The sequence below is a fragment of the Pseudophryne corroboree genome, chromosome 3, assembly GCF_028390025.1.
Source record: "Pseudophryne corroboree isolate aPseCor3 chromosome 3, aPseCor3.hap2, whole genome shotgun sequence".
Classification (NCBI taxonomy): Eukaryota; Metazoa; Chordata; class Amphibia; order Anura; family Myobatrachidae; genus Pseudophryne; species Pseudophryne corroboree.
Genome location: NC_086446.1, coordinates 633,282,129 through 633,302,398, shown reverse-complemented (window position 1 = coordinate 633,302,398; position 20,270 = coordinate 633,282,129). Strand labels below are relative to the sequence as shown.

The following is a 20,270-nucleotide window of genomic DNA, read 5'->3' as shown; positions in this document are numbered from 1 at the left end:
CCATTATATAACATACAAATATAAAATATATAATATATAAATCTAAAAAATTATTTTCCTTTTTGATGCTTAAAGATATACATAAATATATACATACATGTGAGAAATTGCATACACAATTAACACATATATATATATATATATATATATATATAAATGCACATACAAATCCACATGCATGCAAAACTGTGTGCAGATATGTACATATATAATATATAATACAAATGTATAGAGTCCCACGGACAGGACTACTAGATAATATTATCCACATGATAAAAATCTAAAGATAAAATATTAAGATGCGAAACATGATAAACTTGTGGTATACAGACATCTAATAATCGGGACCGCTGGCGGGAGATAAAGGTATACACACAAGGATAAAGACACAAATTGTGTCCCTTATGGTAGACCCACTACTAATTTTACCTAAAAGCTTTGTCATTTGCCGTGGGCGGATTCCGGTACTACTGTCGGATTTCTCCTAGTGTGGTCATCTGATACAATACACATTGGACAGCCGCAGCTACAACACACAGTTGTGTGTGGATTACAGTGTCCAAAGTCAGGTATTATAAAGTACTCATTCACACTACTGGACATTTCATAAATAGTGTGCCGGAGTCCTGCTATTTAACTACTTATTCACTAAATACGGGACAACACTTCGGTACCTGATTATGGTTACCACCTTTTAATATTACTCAGGCTACATGATGAAGTATAGCCTTTCTATTATCAATTACATTAAGTATTCAATCTATAATCAGTATATTAACACTCATTGTTAACAAATATATTATATGTAGATGTTGTGAACTTAAGTGAAATAGCAACACCGGTCAGCCAAATTTCAATATCATTGTGTTCTACTGGTGTTGTTGCTTCAATTTGTCATTTTTAAATTAACTTTTTATATTGTAATTAATTTAATTAACCCCCGGGAGGTTATGTGCATTTATATGTGAATAAAATACTTTTTATTTTTACTATTGTTCCTATATGTATTATTAAGCGCCTATTGGAAATATTTGTATATTCTTTCTTGGTTTAAGAGGCTGGCATACTTCTTTCCCAATTGGCTGCTGATATACATTAGTTAGGAGCGTCATTCAGTACAGCGGCCTAAAGCTTAAAATCTTTCTCATCTGCTGCACTAGAAGCACACTTCAGCACCTAGGACATTAATGAATGGCTTAGATGGGGATTCCCCTTCTCCCTCATTTAGTGCTAGATCCTAAATCCTATAATTGAATGCAGATGTTCCTGTATATTTTTCTCTCTCTCAAGCACTTTTTATCAGTTGATAATGGAGCAGCAAAGCAGAGGGAAGAATGGCCGACCAGATGAAAAGGGCACAGATAGCAATGGACACTCTCTCAGGACTCACAGAGCAACGAGACTGACAGGAAGAACGTTCAGTGGTGAAGGGTCTACTACATATACAGAGTAGAATCTATAATGGGTACAGTGTGTGCAGTGCACACAGGCCCATAAGTCAGGCGAGACCCAGTGCTGCAATCCTGCACAAACCCCAATGTGCCCCGTGTGGAGGGTCTCTCAATGTATTCTGCCACTGTGCAGGGGCACTTTAAGAGAATAGGAGGCCAGGGCCCCCTCCTCTTAGACTCTACTGCACATGCGCAGATCTCCAGGAAAATGGTACGGCTGCCATTTTCCCAGTGATTGTCCGAAGTGCCATTTTCACAGTGATTTCACAACGCTCTGACATTGGCTCGGGACAACGGATGGGTGAGTATTCAAAAAATGGGTGCAGCTTATGCAATGTGCCCCCCCCCCCCCAGCTGGACTCAGGGACCCATGTGCACTGTACCCATTATAAATACGCCATTGCCACTGTGCTGGAGTCAGTGCTACCTTCTGCACAAGCGTCAATCTCCCAAAAATGTTGTTTTCGAAGATGGTACAGCTGGCAGAAGGTATGTGAGTAGGGAACCTGCTGCAAAGGGGGGGGGGGGAGTGAACATCACGCCTGACAGGCATTGATATGCTATTGTACATACTGTACTTACGGGCACACCACTGACAAAATAGTTGTTCTCACAAATTTTCACTTTATGGAGATCCTTCTTATACCCTAATATTGTTTTTCAACAGTTACCCTTTAACCTATTAATGTCCCTGTGTTTTAAAAAATATACATTTAATAAAAAATAAAAATAATTCACATGGTGTTACCTGAATGCACTGTACATAGTGTGGTCGACCTAACAACCGCATACCCCTCTAAGGTTAACAGTCAATAAGTCGGCCACTACTGGTCGACATGCATTAGGTCAACATGGTTCAAAGGTTGACATTGACAAATGTTCGATATGACAATGGTCAACACAGGAAAAGGGCGATATAAGTTTTTTTATTTTAACTTTTTCATACTTTACTACAGTATCCACGTGGATTACGACTGGGAATAGTAACTTATGCCGAGCGAGGCACGTTGCCTGAAGCATGGCATGCGAGGGGACATGGTGCACTAACTGGGGTTCCCAGTCATTTTACAGAGTAAACGACACCAAAAAAAGTTTAAAAACCCACGTCGATCTTTTTCTGTGTCAGTCTTTTTCATGTCAACCTACTGGCCATATTGACCTTTTTCCTGTGTTGACCTAGTGCATGTCAACCTTTTGGGGTCGACCTAATGATCCACACCCACATAGAGGTACAGCAAGGCCAAGCTGAAGGACTAGTTAACAACTGGTAGTTCTCTACAAAAATAAAATAAAGAAAAACAGAATCACAGCTTAAAAACATCCTAATCCTGAGACTGAACAAAAACTGACAGATTTACAGCAAGAAGGATAAAGCCATTTAGGTTTCTATGCTAAATGCACGCTTGACATCTGTGCTCAGATACATTATGTGCGTACAGCAGGTGTGGTCGGAGACTTGCCAGGGCATTGAAACAAGGGAAACAGTATACATGTTAGAAAAATTGTAGCACAGCAGCTTCCTTTGCTACCTTCTACAAAGACCTGTATACTTATCGGCACATCGATCCGGTAGTGCAGACGCACAGCGAATATAAGACACTAGGTGCTTCATCGCGCCCTACGGGCGCTCTTCACACCATCGCAAGGGGCTACGCCCCCTTAACCCTTGCATGCCTTTCTGGGGTTCAATATTTGTATTATATGGAGTATTACCTGCATTCCTTTGTTAGTGGTTAAATATTGCACAATGAAAGGGTGTGCGATGGTGAAGGAGGCGCAGCCCCTTGCGACGGCGTGAACAGCACCTGCAGGGCACGATGTACAGAATGTAGCGGGTGCGGGGGGGACTGCGGATGGTGTCTGTAGATGCTGCGAGTGGAGGGGGGGCGGAAGTGGGGGTGGGGCCCGGATGGGGAAGGCTCGGGAGGTGCTGCGGGTGGGGGAGGGGCAGAGGAGTGGGGGATGCAGATGGGGGAGGGGTACGGAGGCACTGCATGTGGGGGAGGGGCAGGGGTGGGAGAGGGGCAGGTGTGGGGATGTTGTGGATGGGTGAAGGGTTCCGGAGGTGCTGTGGGATGGGAAGGGCGGGAGTGCCGGGGGTGGGGTAGGGGTCCGCAGGCGCCATGGGTAGGGGAGGGGCAGGTATGGGTTGTGCGGCAGATAGGGAAGGAGGTCCGGAGGTGCTGCAGGTGGTGGAGGGGCAGGTGCGGGGGTGCCATTGGTGGGGGAGGGGTGGGTGAGGGGGGGACCGCGGATGGAGGAGGGTGTCTGCAGATGCTGCGGGTGGAGGGGGGCAGGTGTGGGGGGAGACATATAAGGGGGGTGGATGGTGGAGGGGGCCTGGAGGTGCTGTGGGTGGTGAAGGGGCGGAGTGGGAGCCGCGGGTGGTGTAGGGGGTCTGGAGGCACAGCGTGTGGGGGAGGGGTGGAGTGCTGCATGTGGTGGAGGGGAAGGTGCGGAAGTGTGGTGCATTGGGAAGAGGTCTGGAGGCGCTGCGGGTACTGTACGTGCCAAAAAGGAAGTTGGAGGGTATGCAGTAACAGGGCCAGGACAGGGGTGACAGGGTCAGAACAGGGTTGACGGGGCCAGGACAGGGGTGACAGGGTCAGAACAGGGGTGACGGGGCCAGGACAGGGGCGACGGGGCCAGGACAGAAATGACAGGGACAGGATAGGGGTAACAGGGCCAGGGTAGGGGCGGCAGGACCAGGACAGTGGTGTCAGGGCCAGTATAGGGTTGACAGGGCAAGCACAGGGGTAACAGGGCCAGGATAGGGGTAACAGGGCCAGCATAAGGGTAACAGGGCCAGCATAAGGGTGACAGGGCCAGGATAAGGGTGACAGGGCCAGGATAAGGGTGAAAGGGCCAGGATAAGGGTGGCAGGGCAAGGCCAGGGGTGACAGGGACATGACAGAACACAGGGCACGGGAGAGACTGGTATTAGGGACAAAACAGTGGTGACAGACAGATGTGTCTTACCGGAGTCACTGCTGCTGGCTGCTGCTCTTCCACTCCAACCTGTTGGGATCTGCTGCTGGTGGAGACTTGGCATGGCTGACTCTCTTAGGCTGGAGTCCTGCTTCCTCTGCCCGTCCGCATCCCTCCCCCCCTCCTCAGTCACACACCGCAGATTTCGCGCAGCTGCCGGGCACTGTGGTAAGGGGAGACTGGGAGTGACTGGTTAGCCCCCAGGAGACGCTGCGACTGGAGGGAGGAGGGGGTCATAGCATGCACATGGCGCGGACCTCGCGGCTGCTGGGCACTGTGGTAAGGGGAACCTGGGAGTGATTGGTTAGCTCCCAGGAGACGCTGCGGCTGGAGGGAGGAGGGGGTCGGAGCCTGCAAGCAGCTCGGACTTCTGCAGCGCTACCCGCCGGCTAAAGTGTGTGAAGGAGCTGGGCGCACCTCACTGCGGGTGGCAGCACTGCAGATAGCGGTGGGGTTGCCGGGGCTGGAGATAACAGAGGCAGTACGGAACCTGCACAGCGGCAGGTGCCCCACAAAACTGCAGCTAAGAAGCGTGGAGTGTGCCAGAAAGTGACGCTCCTCCGCGCCAGAGAGACCCTGCTCAGTATGCTGATGTGGGGTTCAAGCACACAGTGAGACGGTGCCCGTCTGTCTGTACAGCATACCCCCTCACACACCCCCATACCTCCCAAATTTCCCGATTTTCGCGGGACAGTCCCAATTTTTTGGGTCTGTCCCGCTGTCCCACCCGCGGGTCGCAGTGTCCCGCGGTAAGGGGGGGGGGTCAGTTGGAAAGCTCCTGTACTCGCTGTTCTGCTTAGCAGAGCAGCGGTGAATAGTGGAGACAGAGGGAGAGGGGGCATCAGGGGGTACGGATTAAGGGGGGTTCCAGCAGCAGAGCCGGATTAAGGGGGGGGCAGGTTGTACGTACCGTTGGCCCCACAGTTCTAGGGGGCCCCCTGGCTCGAGTAGCTCTGTCCCAGCTCAGAAGCTCCCCCGTCCTGCCAGCAACAACGGCAGCATTGTGCTACAGTCAGCACACGCTGCTGCGTATTGGCAGGTCTGTGGTGTTGCAGGGAGGCAGCAGTCTCCCTGCTTTCTTCTGCCTGTGCGGGTGTGTAGGGGGGAGCGACCACCTCCTCTGGATTTACCCCTAGCTGAGGGGCCAAAATGCCATAAAAAAATAAATAAATCCCGGAATTTGCATAAGGGGGCGTGGCCTCACGGGCCGCGATTAGGCTACGCCCCCAACCCACAGCAGGCACAGCAATGAGATAGGGCTCCCCTGTCTCAAGTGCCCTGGGGCCCCCGGACTCATAATCAGCCCCTGGGGGCATGCCAGCAGCTCACAGAGCGCTGGGCAAGCCCCCTCACTGACAAAAACGGGGGCCCTCCCGTGAAGCCACGCCCCCTTTTCGCCGAGTGTGTGTCCCTCCTTCTGCCTGAAGAAAGCTCCTGAAGAAAGCTGGGAGGTATGCACCCCTGCCTGTGCCATGCCCATACTATCTGCTTCTGCTCCTAGTCTCCTATAGATTTGGCCAGATCTGTGACTCATTTGACTAACTCCGCCCAGTGTTGTGACTCCGCCCAGCGTTAGCAAATGAGTCACAAAGTCACAGATCTGGGCTCTCACACTTAGCTTTAATAGCTGTTGCTTGTATTATTTTGGAATAGATCATCATCAGAAGCTCTGTGTGTCCCAATTAGTTTTACATAGAGCATACAGATGTGTCCTCCTTCATCATTGCTGCAGTTACGATAAGCAGCCCTTTTAGTTGTGCTTAGTCCCGAGCACGTTTGCTAACACTGACATCTTTTTGTACGTCTTTTTCCTCGAAAATGGCGCTGGGACCCAGCAGATGCCACTGCAGACACCCGCAGGGGGAAACTCACTGCTGAGCCACTAAGGATGATGTGTCAACATTCTAACATGTCAACATTTCATTGTGTCTACATGATGGCTGTTGAACTGGTCAACATTGACATAATGACTGTTGACATATCATACCCAACCAAGTACAGTTATTATTGAGATTCTAAGGCATTGGTAGTCCATGACTGGAGAAGGTATATAAAAGGATGGTACCTTGAAGAATGCAACTTCTCCATTGGCTCACTTCTCCACTCTTATCACTGCTTCATACATTTACCAGGAGGCTCTGACTGAGAGTCACAGTTCTCCAATGTACAGGGTTTCAGTTGGAAACAGTCAAGAACTCTCAGACTGATGCTGACAGCAGTGATTGCCCTGTTCAAGTTAGAATGGAAGAGTAAACTGCAACTTATACTGTACTATAGATAATACTGACTGTTGTACAAATATTCCCCTTCATATGCCAATGGATGACCATTAGAGATGAGCAGGTTCGGTTCATCGAGATCCGAACCCCCCCGAACTTCACGTGGTTTATACTGGTCCGAGGCAGCCTCGGATCTTCCCGCCTAACACGCAAAACCCGAACGGGGGAAAACGTCATCATCCCGCTGTCGGATTCTCGCGAGATTTGGATTCCATATAAAGAGCTGCGCATCGCCGCCATTTTCACTCGTGCATTGTCAATTGAGCGGAGAGGACGTGGCTACGTTCTCTGCCTGAAAAGCTCAATATCTGTGCTCAGTGTGCTGCATTGTGGTGACCACCAGTACTATATAGTAGTATAGTACAGTAGGCCATTGCTGTATCTTGCAGCTCCGTGTCAGACTCAGTTCTAGTATCCTGATCAGTACTCAATATCTGTGCTGCATTGTGGTGACCAGTATATAGTAGTACAGTGCTGCATTGTGGTGACCACCAGTATATAGTAGTACAGTACAGTAGGCCATTGCTGTATCTTGCAGCTCCGTGTCAGACTCAGTTCTATTCTCCTGATCAGTGCTCAATATCTGTGCTGCATTGTGGTGACCAGTATATAGTAGTACAGTGCTGCATTGTGGTGACCACCAGTATATAGTAGTACATTACAGTAGCCCATTGCTGTATCTTGCAGCTCTGTGTCAGACTCAGTTCTATTCTCCTGATCAGTGCTCAATATCTGTGCTGCATTGTGGTGACCAGTATATAGTAGTACAGTGCTGCACTGTGGTGACCACCAGTATATAGTAGTACAGTACAGTAGTCCATTGCTGTATCTTGCAGCTCTGTGTCAGACTCAGTTCTATTCTCCTGATCAGTGCTCAATATCTGTGCTGCATTGTGGTGACCAGTATATAGTAGTACAGTGCTGCACTGTGGTGACCACCAGTATATAGTAGTACAGTAAAGTAGGCCATTGCTGTATCTTGCAGCTCCGTGTCAGACTCAGTTCTATTCTACTGATCAGTGCTCAATATCTGTGCTGCATTGTGGTGACCAGTATATAGTAGTACAGTGCTGCATTGTGGTGACCACCAGTATATAGTAGTACAGTACAGTAGGCCATTGCTGTATCTTGCAGCTCCGTGTCACTTCTAGTATCCTGAACAGTGCTTAATATCTGTGCTCAGGGTCAGTGCTGCATTGTGGTGACTAAAAGTCCAGTGTCTTGTGCTGCATCTTGCTGGTGTAGGGTGCTGTGGTAGTGTCCTGTCACTGTGCATAGGTCATCATCATTCCAGTCACAGTGGTATCTGGTATCTATCTAGTGGTATCTAATTCCAGACATTACTGCCGTCTAATTCCAGATATATTACTGGCATATAATTCCACACATTAAAAAATGAAGAACAAAAATGTGGAGGGTAAAATAGGGAAAGATCAAGATCCACTTCCACCTCGTGCTGAAGCTGCTAACACTAGTCATGGCAGAGACGATGAAATGCCATCAACGTCGTCTGCCAAGGCCAATCCAAAAAACAGAAGTTCAGTAAAATGACCCAAAAATCTAAATTAAAAGCATCTCAGGAGAAGCGTAAACTTGTCAATATGCCATTTACGACACGGAGTGGCAAGGAACGGCTAAGGCCCTCTCCTATGTTCCTCATGACTAGTGGGTCAGCTTCACACGAGGATGGAAGCACTCATCCTCCCGCTAGAAAAATGAAAAGAGTTAAGCTGGCAAAAGCACAGCAAAGAACTGTGCGTTCTTCTAAATCACAAATCCCCAAGGAGAGTCCAATTGTGTCGGTTGCGATGCCTGACCTTCCCAACACTGGATGGGAAGAGGTGGCTGCTTCATTTTCTCCCACCACTGGAGCTGCCAGGAAAAGGATAAAATGTCCAAAACCACCCGCTGGCGCCGATGCAGGGCAGTCAGGAGCGATAGCTGACATCTGGTCCGGACTGAAGGACCTGCCAACGTTTACTGACATGTCGTCTACTGTCACTGCATATGATTCTGTCACCATTGAAAGAATGGTGGAGGATTATATGAGTGACAGCATCACTGTAGGCATGTCAGACAGTCCGTACGTATGCTGGCAGGAAAAAGAGGCAATTTGGAGGCCCTTGCACAAACTGGCTTTATTTTACCTCAGTTGCCCCCCCCCCCCCTCCAGTGTGTACTCCAAAAGAGTGTTTAGTGCAGCCGATAACCTTGTCAGCGATTGGCGTAGGAGGTTACTTCCACAAAATGTGGAGAAGATGATGTTCATCAAAATGAATTATAATCAATTCCTCCGTGGGGACATTTACCAGCAATTGCCTCCAGAAAGTACACAGGGACCTGTGATGGTGGATTCCAGTGGGGACGAATTAATACACTGTGAGGAGGGGGATGTACACAGTGAAAGGGGTGAGGAATCTGACGATGAGGAGGAGGTGGACATCTTGCCTCTGTAGAGCCAGTTTGTGCAAGGAGAGATTGATTTCTTCTTTTTTGGTGGGGGCCCAAACCAACCAGTCATTTCAGCCACAGTCATGTGGCAGACCCTGTCGCTGAAATGATGGGTTTGTTAAAGTGTGCATGTCCTGGATATACAACATAAGGGTGGGTGGGAGGGCCCAAGGACAATTCCATCTTGTACCTCTTTTTTTATTTATCTTTGCATCATGTGATGTTTGGGGCCAATTTTTTTAAGTGCCATCCTGTCTGACACTGCAGTGCCACTCCTAGATGGGCCAGGTGTTTGTGCCGGCCACTTGGGCCACTAAGCTTAGTCATCCAGCGACCTTGGTGCAAATTTTAGGACTAAAAATAATATTGTGACTTGAGGTGTGAGGTGTTCAGAATAGACTGGAAATGAGTGGAAATTATGGTTATTGAGGTTAATAATACTATGGGATCAAAATTACCCCCAAATTCTATAATTTAAGCTTTTTTTTGAGGTTTTTTTTTTAAAAAAAACACCCGAATCCAAAACACACCCGAATCCGACAAAAATTTTTAAGGGAGGTTTTGCCAAAACACGGCCGCGGAACCGAATCCAAAACCAAAACACAAAACCCGAAAAATGTCCGGTGCACATCACTAATGATGACCATATGTTTTGTTGCCTCCTGTACCTCCTTTCTTATTGGCTGCCCCAGTACTCAAGTTTTCTTCCCTGTTTGCCCGTTGATGCTCAGTACTCTAAGTTATGTCTCAAGGATGATATCTCTTCTTCTATGTTTTATGGAAGTATTTGTATTATATTTAGGCATATGTAGTATGTTTAATGATGTCTAAACTTTATTACAAATTATCGATAAAACTGTGAAATGTTTCACAATTTAAAAAAAAATAATGATTGCATTAAAAATAGAAACAAACAGAAAGACCATCGTTCAGTCCCCAGGGCCATGCCGGCCTCACTTCTGCCCGTGAGGGGTTTGTCTCCCAGCTGAAACAGTGCTAAACCTTCCAATCTTTGTAAATACAAATACGGAAAAAGCAGCACACTTGAGAAACCAGGTCCATTAAACCATATTCCTGTTTTAGAATAACGATAAATAGTAGAAAAATAGAACATTATGGGATCACATTCCATTCCACAGAAATACAAGTGAGGTTTTCAGTGTTTCTAAACATGTACATTGGACCACGGCTCAAGATACTATTTGAAATATTTAGACTAGGTGCTGAAAATGTTGCATATATATTTATGTGAATGTTAATGATAAAGGGGGTAATTCCAAGTTGATCGCAGCAGTATTTTTGATAGCAATTGGGCAAAACCATGTGCACAGCAGGGGGGGCAGATATAACATTTGCAGAGAGAGTTAGATTTGGGTGGGTTATTTTATTTCTGTGCAGGGTAAATACTGGCTGCTTTATTTTTACACTGCAAATTAGATTGCAGATTGAACACACCCCACCCAAATCTAACTCTCTCTGCACGTTATATCTGCCTCCCCTGCAGTGCACATGGTTTTGCACAATTGCTAACAAAAATCCTGCTGCGATCAACTTGGAATGACCCCCAAAGAGTATTAGATTATTTTACATACTCTTCAAATAACAGAAAAGCGGTAGTTAGATAATATATAGATAATATACAGCTCACGGTATTAAGGACTTGTTCATATTAAGCATGACAGTGGTCTAGAGAAGCTCTATTGTGGTCATAGGTTAAAGAGCTTAATATGTAAATATCTCCTTTGAAAACAAATTTTAAAAAAATCTCTGAAGAGAAAATCCCTTTTTGCATTTATCGCTTTAATCCTTTGCAGATTTCTGGGTCAGCATTTTAGAATCCTCAAAAATGTGCAAGTAAACAGTGCAGATAAATGTTACATGGGTGGGGTAAGAATATCAATGATCAGCTAAAGCTTATTCTAGGACTCCACCATTATAGAATGCAGTGCAGTCCAAGGGCCCCAAGCCACAGATTATAGGACATATTTATACAAAAAGCTCTTTTTATTTTTAGGTCACATTCTCTAGTCCCTCAGGAGGCACTAGTATTAGGATTATGTGCAAGTTGCTTTTCTCAAAAATGTAAACCTTTAGTTGTGCAGTCTTACTGCATTGTATATCTGCCTACTTTTGAAAAAGTATTTCAGGGAGATTGTGAAAGCAACGCCTATGTGCGTGGTGTTAAAGTGGAGCGTTGTTGCTCAGTAAGATCTACGTGTTGACATACTGTAACACTGACACTTTTCGGATCTTGTTTTGTGTGGTTCCAGATAAGAAAACCTTATTTGAAAATGCATGTAAACTATCCATAGGCATCATTGTGCCTTATAATCAATGCAGAGAAATGGCACTTGGGGTATGGGTCATTGGGTCGACTCAGCTTAGGTAGACAGTCATTAGGTCGACCACTGAAGGTCAACATGGGCATTAGGTCGACATGTGAAAAGGTCGACATGAGTTTTTGGACTTTTTTGGTGTCGTTTTCTTCGTAAAGTGACGGGGAACCCCAATTAGTGCACCTTGTCCCCATGCATGGCTCGCTTTGCTCTCCATGCTTCGGGCAAGGTGCCTCACTCTGCTACCGCTTCACTCGGCACAGGTTACTATCCCCAATCGTAGTCCACGTGTGATCGTCATGTATGGAAAAATCCGAAAAGTGGAAAAAAATTAGAAAAACTCATGTCGACCTTTTGACCTGTCAACCTAGTACATGACGACCTAATGACCATGTTGACCTATTGACCTTGTCGACCTAATGCATGTCGACATGCAGTGGTCGACCTAATGGCTGTCGAACTAAGCTGTGTCGACCTAACGACCGTATCCCGGCACTTGAATGCATATATCTCTGATTTCTGTTCTTCAAGTATAAATTTGCTACATAATGGGTGTAAAGTGTAAGCAGGGAGATGGCAAGATTCTTCAGGGAGTCAGGGAGATTGTTACTATTTCATTGAGTATCCATAACATTCAGGGAGTGTTGACAAGTATGCTACGTTGTTCAAGCTAAAGAAATTTTAACTCATATGAGAACTTGAACAAAGCAGTGACTGCAGAATTGCTTTTTATTATATTACCAAATAATAACACTAAGTTTGGCATCTAATTAGACCATTCAAGGCCAAAAAGATGGGCATATTTAGAATGGATGCACACCAGCCATCTACTCTCTTAAACTACGTCTGCCTATTTGGTTCTATGAGTGGTGAACATCTTATGGTGCTAGGAGCATTTAAATAGATGGAGGAGCCTGTGTGCAGTACCCCAAAAGTAACCACCCCATATTTGTTGCTTGTGGCTCCATCTATGTGGTGATGTCTTCAAAAAGACGATGCATGTGCAAAGTAAAGCAAAGATTCTGGCACAGTGCTGAGTCTTTGCAACATCCTTTACCTGTGCCATCTTTCCGGAGACATCAAAGACAGATGGCGCCACCAGCAGCAACTATATGGGGGGGAGTTGCACAGTGGCACATTTGTTGGGTGCAGGGTATAGAGTGCAGGGATCCCCTTGACTCATGGGCCCAAATGCACTGTACCCATTATAGAAATGCCATTGGTGCTAGTGGTACCTGTCAGTCACATCTGAGCTATATACTACTCGGAACTAGAGCCCGATCACATGAACATCCTGTATATTACTCTCTCACATTTCATTGAAAAAATGCATGGTTATGATGAACTTGTAAGGATCTCTCCAAGTATCTTTATCTCTCCCATTATGTGTCACCAGCTCCAGGTATTGCCTATTCTGCCCAGTGCAATCCTATGTAGTACCTGGCTCGTGCATGCGTAGGATGAATAATCCTGCAACTGATGACACAAAATGGCTGCCACACCTTGGTTCTATCTCCATGATCTCTGTATGTCATGCAAAGCTAAACCTCTTTATTATGATCACAGTTTCTGCACTGTTTTAAAAATTGAAATCTCTGTTTCATGCTTATACTATCTGTTAAGCGCATTGCGTCCTTTTGGAAAAGTGCGGTATATAAAAAAAAGTATTATTATTATGAATAAAATGACATGCAGCTGCAATTCTGTACAATAAGCTAGGTATAGAAAAAGTAGCACTTACCTTCTTAAAAACTCCATATATTCTGTGTGCTTGATTAGCCCTGTCCGCATCATTATAGTTTGAAAACATTGTCGATCGATTGCCCATAGCTTCACATTCACAAGAGCTGCAAGAGAAGGAAAACAATTACTCATATTTATGAATATTTGTACAATGAACAGTAATCAATACAGTGAAAGCATAAATGCAAACAATACTCCCATATACTGTATATATACATTCAAACTCTCACTTTTAAACTCCATGGTTTTACTTTCCTGTACTTTCCTTTGCATTGTTTTCCCAGTCACTTTATTCCTCAAAGCATTTTAATGTACCGCAGCCGTTTTGTAGAGCGGTCCCCATCACCCTCACTCTGCCCCCAAATGGCAGCAGCATGTTAATCAGGATGTGGCTCAAGGTACTACGAGCGACAACGCAGGACCAGTTCTACACATGCGCAGTCCACTCGCCATCAGAGTTGTACGCTAACCATCAGTTTCAGTACAACTCGATTTTTCTAATTTTCCTTTTTTTCCAGGGCATTTTACACACAGAAGTTATGAATATACTGTATAATGTTCTGTATTGTTAAAATTCTGTACAATCGGCTTTTATCTATTGCTGTGTTAGTCGCTTTTGGTTTTGAGAACCTTCGGGATATCATTATGCTGGAGAAAAGGATTCTCACTAGTAATTCAATGTAGTAAGTGGTATATTACTTGAGATACTGTAATTTGGAATTATATTACCTGTAGTTTGGAACTTTTAGACTTTTCCAGATTTTACACTAGCTAAAACGTAAAATGTGTTTTTTATGGACTACACATTTCCTTCTTGTCCAGTTTAGATGTGTGTAGTGTCATTGCTGAGACATGTTGCGTTATACACTATTAGCACATATGTGTCAATGTAATATAGTGTGAGAATCAGGAAGGGAGAGATTTTGTGAGTGCTTGCTTGTTGATTTTGCAACTTTAAAAAATAGAATCTCTCACTTTCTGATTGTCACACCCTATGACATTCCCCCCCATAGTTTGATGGATTGCCTGCAGATCATTCTTGCTGATATATTGGCTGTCCCTTCCAAGGGTGTGGTGGACGAGGGTGATGCTGGGTAGGGGCGGAGCGGGGGAAGTATCCGCAAAGTAGCGTCATCGCGGACCTGCCCCCCGCTACACAATTCCGCGATTAAAGGCATTAAGAGGCAGGGGGCTGGTCCATGATGACGCGATTCACCGTAAATCGCACCTTCGGCCCCCCAGACTGCGGGAGGTTGTATGCGGCTGTAGTGGGGTATAGGCAGGTGACGGCTGTCCAGGAGACTTGACCATTCTTCTGAGGTAGGCTATTACATTTAGCCCCAAGTATCTCAAGCCATCTGAAGATGGTGTTAGCTCAAGCATGAAGGATCTACAAAACCTACAGTATGTGGATGGTTGATGTGAGGGCTGCCAGTCATAATGCAGGAGATTTATCCAATATCAGCTGCTTTCTATATTAGCATATTTTAGAGATACTTAAATTCTCCTTTAAACATGCGGTCCTTTGGGACCTACACTATTTATTAAACTACTTTTGCAGTCAATCCTCTGAGAACATCCATATAACTTAAGTAACACAGGCATTTATTATGCGGTAGCTCCCCAGATGAAGATGTCACCCTATACTCTAGTTTTCTGTGGGGTCTGCTAAAATGTCCAATTTATCTATCTCCAAAAACCTTAGCCAATGACTTTAATTAGTGTCAGCCACTGCAATTTATAATCTATGTTTTCTGATCTATTTTTTATTGGTCACACATGTGCATTAGGCAGATCTGGTCCAAACCCCAGCAGCAAAGTGAAGGCGTGAGATACAGTATCAATTTAATATCTAATCTTCGCAGGGCGCTCTTATCAAAGCTAATGTCCCAGCAAGAGACATTTGATAAACTTCAAGCAAAAATATTCTTATTGCTTCTATACTTGGCTAAAAAATTATATTTATTGGGAGAACGTTACTAATATTGATAAACCTGCGTCTTATGCTTTAGGGTGGAAACAAACCACAGTGTATCCACCAAGTTAATTTGAAGAAGTAAAATATTATGAACTCCCCTTCACTTTGTTTCCTTGCACTTATCCCTCACTGGAAACTTGATATCCAGTATCTACTTTTAATTGCTCAGACATAATGACATTTCCTCAAAAGATAGAGTTCCCAGTTAATTGTTGGGTTCCACAGTAAAGTTTTATCAGCACAGGTCCTTGACAAGCTGTTATACCTCTAATGCAGCATTAGGCACCATCCTGCCATGCTTGGTTTTGCATACTGCTTTCAAGGATTTGACATTTAGGCTACTATTGACACAGCAGGTTACATTGTGGAACATTAATAATGGATAAAAAACAGAAGGAATATGAAACTAATGCTCTTGCTTATTACGTTTAACTGCAGGCATTATGTATACCACTGTGATTTCAGACAGTGGCATAAGTTGTGCAAATTCCATCATTTGTATAAATAATTATTAGAGAATTATTAAATCAACTATTAATGTACTTAAAAAAAAACTTATAATAAATTGTTCTGAATGTCTGGAAAAATAATTTTTTTAAGCATCAGCCATAGGCATAATAATACATATAGATAGGCGTGCTACCAAAGCATTCTGGGAAGTATAGTTTAAGAACATAGGGCCTAATTCAGAGTTGATTGCAGCAGCAAATTTGTTAGCAGTTGGGCAAAACCATGTGCACTGCAGGGGAGGCAGATTTAACATGTGCAGAGAGAGTTAGATTTGGGTGGGGTGTGTTCAAACTGAAATCTAAATTGCAGTGTAAAAATAAAGCAGCCAGTATTTACCCTGCACAGAAACAATATAACCCACCCAAATCTAACTCTCCCTGCACGTTATATCTGCCACACCTGCAGTGCACATGGGGGGTAATTCCAAGTTGATCACAGCAGGAATTTTTTTAGCAGTTGGGCAAAACCATGTGCACTGCAGGGGGGGGGGGGGCAGATATAACATTTGCAGAGAGAGTTAGATTTGGGTGGGTTATTTTGTTTCTGTGCAGGATCCGATAAATACTGGCTGCTTTATTTTTACACTGCAATTTAGATTGCAGATTGAACACACCACACCCAAATCTAACTCTCTCTGCACATGTTATATCTGCCTTCCCTGCAGTGCACATGGTTTTGCTGAACTGCTAATAAAAATTCCTACTGCGATCAACTTGGAATTACCCCCATGGTTTTGCTCAACTGCTAACAAATTTGTTGCTGCGATCATCTCTGAATTACCCCCATAGTTTTTATGACATGTATTCCTAACTAGCTTCACACATACCATGATATCACGCAAAAAACTAATTCACAGTTAGAAAGTTCTGAGGGAGATGGTTGATAGATAGACAGTTACAAGGTCGACAGTCAATAAGTCAACTAGATAGGGTCAGCAGACAAAAGGTCAACAGGGTCAAATGGTTGACATGAATAAGGTCAACACATGCTTTTTAGGGTTTTTTCAGCATTTTACAACTGTTGCTGCATTTACTAGCCATGTCACAAACTATTACCTTTAGTAACCTTATGATGAGCGAAGCAGAGAGGAGAGAGCTAATGAGCCCGAAGCATGGTGAGCAAAGTGAGTCCGCGAGGGGACGTATTTCACTAATTTGGATAAAATACTGTATGTTTAAAAACACAAAGTAGCACAAAAATTCAACTTTGTGTGTCAACCTTTTTCATGTTGACTTTTTAACCCTGACGACCTTTTGCCTCTTAACCTTTTGGCTGTTGACCTTTTATACCTTTATAATGTTTATCTTCTGTATGACACCCAGTTCTGAAACTCTTAATATGTGTAGTGAGATTATTAAACACATCTAACTCTTAGACACAACAAATACTGAGGCACAGTCAATTCTCAGCACTATGCAGCCACAATGATTGAATGTGTACATCCCTGAGAACAGATTATAGAAGAGGGGGCACTGTGCCAGAGTCTACTGCACATGCACTTATCTCCAGGAACATGGTGTCTGCACTATTTTCCCAGTGATATCTCTACTGTGCATGCGCAGATCTCCAGGAAAATGGCACCCACACCATTTTCCCAGTGATTTCTGTGGCACTGACAGACAGGTAAGTATCGTCAATGGCTGTAGCACCCATTATAAATATGTCCATGCCTGAGATTACAGTAACCCGACATTGTTCACTATTCTGGATGTCACTTGGAAGCGATTTCTCTCCATAGACAGGCAGCCGGTAGACAGAATATCTGTTTTTACTGAAATAAATGATATGGTTTCAAACAAAATACCTTCCCTGCTCCATTTGAGCACACCTGTTTCTAGGTTTTCAGAAGTGATAAAATGGTAAATATCTACTGTACAAAGAGGAATGTCTTACAATGCTTTCCTTAGGTGTGAACACTTAGAATGCTCTATTTACCAAATATGAAATTGCACACATCCTGCCAAATCCTGGGCAGCAGAGGATATTTGCATATTTGAACAACTGTCATGCTGTCTAATGACCATAAACAGGAATCCAGCATCAGCTTGAGAGTATGATGAATTCCAAATCCCCAGGCTGGTCGGCTATGAGTAATGTCTAATGTTGCTTGTGAATGCCAATGCATTCTGTGATGTGCCCATAGCTTCGCTGAACTATATTTATCTATAGGATAAGGATTACGTAATCCCACAGATAAAAAAAATATTACAGAATATTTTGTTGAAGAAAATAGTTTTATCTGTAAAATACAAAATGCAAAAGTATCAGATTTTCCTGGCATCAGTAGTTATGTATTTTCCAAAGATGTTTTTGAATGATGTTATAAAAAGAATCCTCAGGAAATGGCATTTAGTGTTTTACGTCTAGTAGTCAACACCATGTAAAATTAACCCATCAGAAACAATGTGACTGAAACAAAGGTTGCAATTCAATATGCAAGACCAGTGGCGCCAAGAGGGAAAGGGGGGGGTACAAATTACCTGGACCAAGGTCTAATGGAGGGGCCCAGTGGGGGCCCAGGCCCATGCCTCCTTTGATTAGGCCATGCCCCCTGAAAAGTGCCTAGGCACAGCCAGGCTCTCTACTGCCCTGGCTGGGAGGCATACCATGCTCCTGTGAGTGGGTGCTTCTCATGTGCTGGACACGCCCCCAAAGAGTTGTGGCCATGCCCCCAGCATGCTGTGGTCACACCCCTTCCAGGTGGAGCAGAGGGGCCCAGAAAGTTGTTGTACTGGGGCCAGGATTTCTCTTGGAGCCCTGTGCAAGACCGGAGAGACTACAGCTATTTCTGTGACTGTTCTCCCACTAGGAGCAACATCTGTATCTGCCTTATTTTCATTGGATATTTAAAAAGAGTAAACACAGTTGTTTGACAATAAATGGCTTCACCCAACCACTAACCATGAGTGAAAGAAAAGTTTGTGAGTTATCATTCATATTCTCTGACAAATGGCCAGAAAATCACAAATTCTGCCAGGGTATGTAAACTTATGAGCACAACTGTATATATATATATATATATATATATATATATATATATAGATATAGATATAGATATATATATATATATGTCCAAAGAAAAGAGATGTGTACAGGTGCGCTGGTGATCAGTCCACAGGTAAAAGCACAACACTGGGCTGTAGCACCGGAATATATTCACAACGCAGCAGTTCTCCTCATATAGCTCTGACTCTCAAGAGCAAAGTATCTGGAAATAGCAAAAGAAGGAGAATGCGCTCATAGTGCAAATCAATTTAATTCATAAACCACATATATACACAGGATAGGTCAAAGGAATAGCAGTGGACTCGTACCCTGATGGCCCACTCTGTGGGCTGTGTATCACATGAAAAGTAAAATCACAAGGCAAAAGCTGCAGCCCGCTGCACCTGGATCTGGGACCACGCACCGCACCAGCTTCAGCGACCGATCCGTCAGGACACCTGTACCGGGTGAAGTCGGGGATGACAGCTCATGTGCAACAGGAATCGCCTGGTAAGCCCCACCTCAATGCATTTCGTAATCACTTCGTCAGAGACGGTGCGGCACTCCAATGATTTCAACACCAGACTTATAGTAAGATGCAACGTTTCAATGCCCTTTTTAATGCGGCATTTTCGTCAGGTTATACAAACAAATAACTAACAACATACCTTAAATAGAGAGGATCACCCTGTGAGGCGCCAGACGCCGCAGCGGGACCGCTCACCCGTCGGACGCACAACAGAAATGACGTCATGAGGCTCTAAGGAAAAGCGTCAGACGGTGAATGTTAGGAAACCCATCACCATAGCGACAAAATAACAATACTGTTACAGCACCTAAGCACGAATACAGGCATGGCTACACTTTAAAAATGTCATACATATAGTCACACAATATTAAGAAGCAGTCTTTGATGTTTATTAGCCATTGTACTGCTTCTTAATATTGTGCGACTATATGTATGACATTTTTAAAGTGTAGCCATGCCTGTATTCGTGCTTATGTGCTGTAACAGTATTGTTATTTTGTCGCTATGGTGATGGGTTTCCTAACATTCACCGTCTGACGCTTTTCCTTAGAGCGTCATGACGTCATTTCTGTTGTGCGTCCGATGGGTGAGCGGTCCCGCCATGGCGTCTGGCGCCTCACAGAGTGATCCTCTCTATTTAAGGTATGTTGTTAGTTATTTGTTTGTATAACCTGACGAAAATGCCGCATTAAAAAGGGCATTGAAACGTTGCATCTTACTATAAGTCTGGTGTTGAAATCATTGGAGTTCCGCACCGTCTCTGCTGTTTGTAAATTCATTTGTGAGGGCACCCAGTGTATTACCATCTATAAGTGGCTGTGCTGCCTTTGTCTCTCTCTCTCTCTCTATATATATATATATATATATATATATATATACAAATATTTTATATAGAAATATTAGTTTGTATGTATTAGAGTATGCGTGTCATTGCTGTTTTAGACATATAACTTAATTCGGACTGTCACATGCATTTCTGTAAGCTAAAAGTGACATATCAAAGCTACTTTATATACTCTA

At 44.2% G+C, this 20,270-nt stretch overlaps 1 protein-coding gene across 6 annotated transcripts in view; it reads right to left on the bottom strand.

Moving 5' to 3' along the window:
- PRKG1 (protein kinase cGMP-dependent 1) overlaps positions 1-20,270 on the bottom strand; it is a 1,872,748-nt gene that overhangs the window by 493,017 nt on the left and 1,359,461 nt on the right. For all 6 annotated transcript variants that reach the window (XM_063961733.1, XM_063961735.1, XM_063961737.1 and 3 more), the window contains exon 4: positions 13,247-13,352. In XM_063961733.1, coding sequence (XP_063817803.1) covers positions 13,247-13,352 — 106 coding nt within the window. The remainder of the gene's footprint in view (positions 1-13,246; positions 13,353-20,270) is intronic.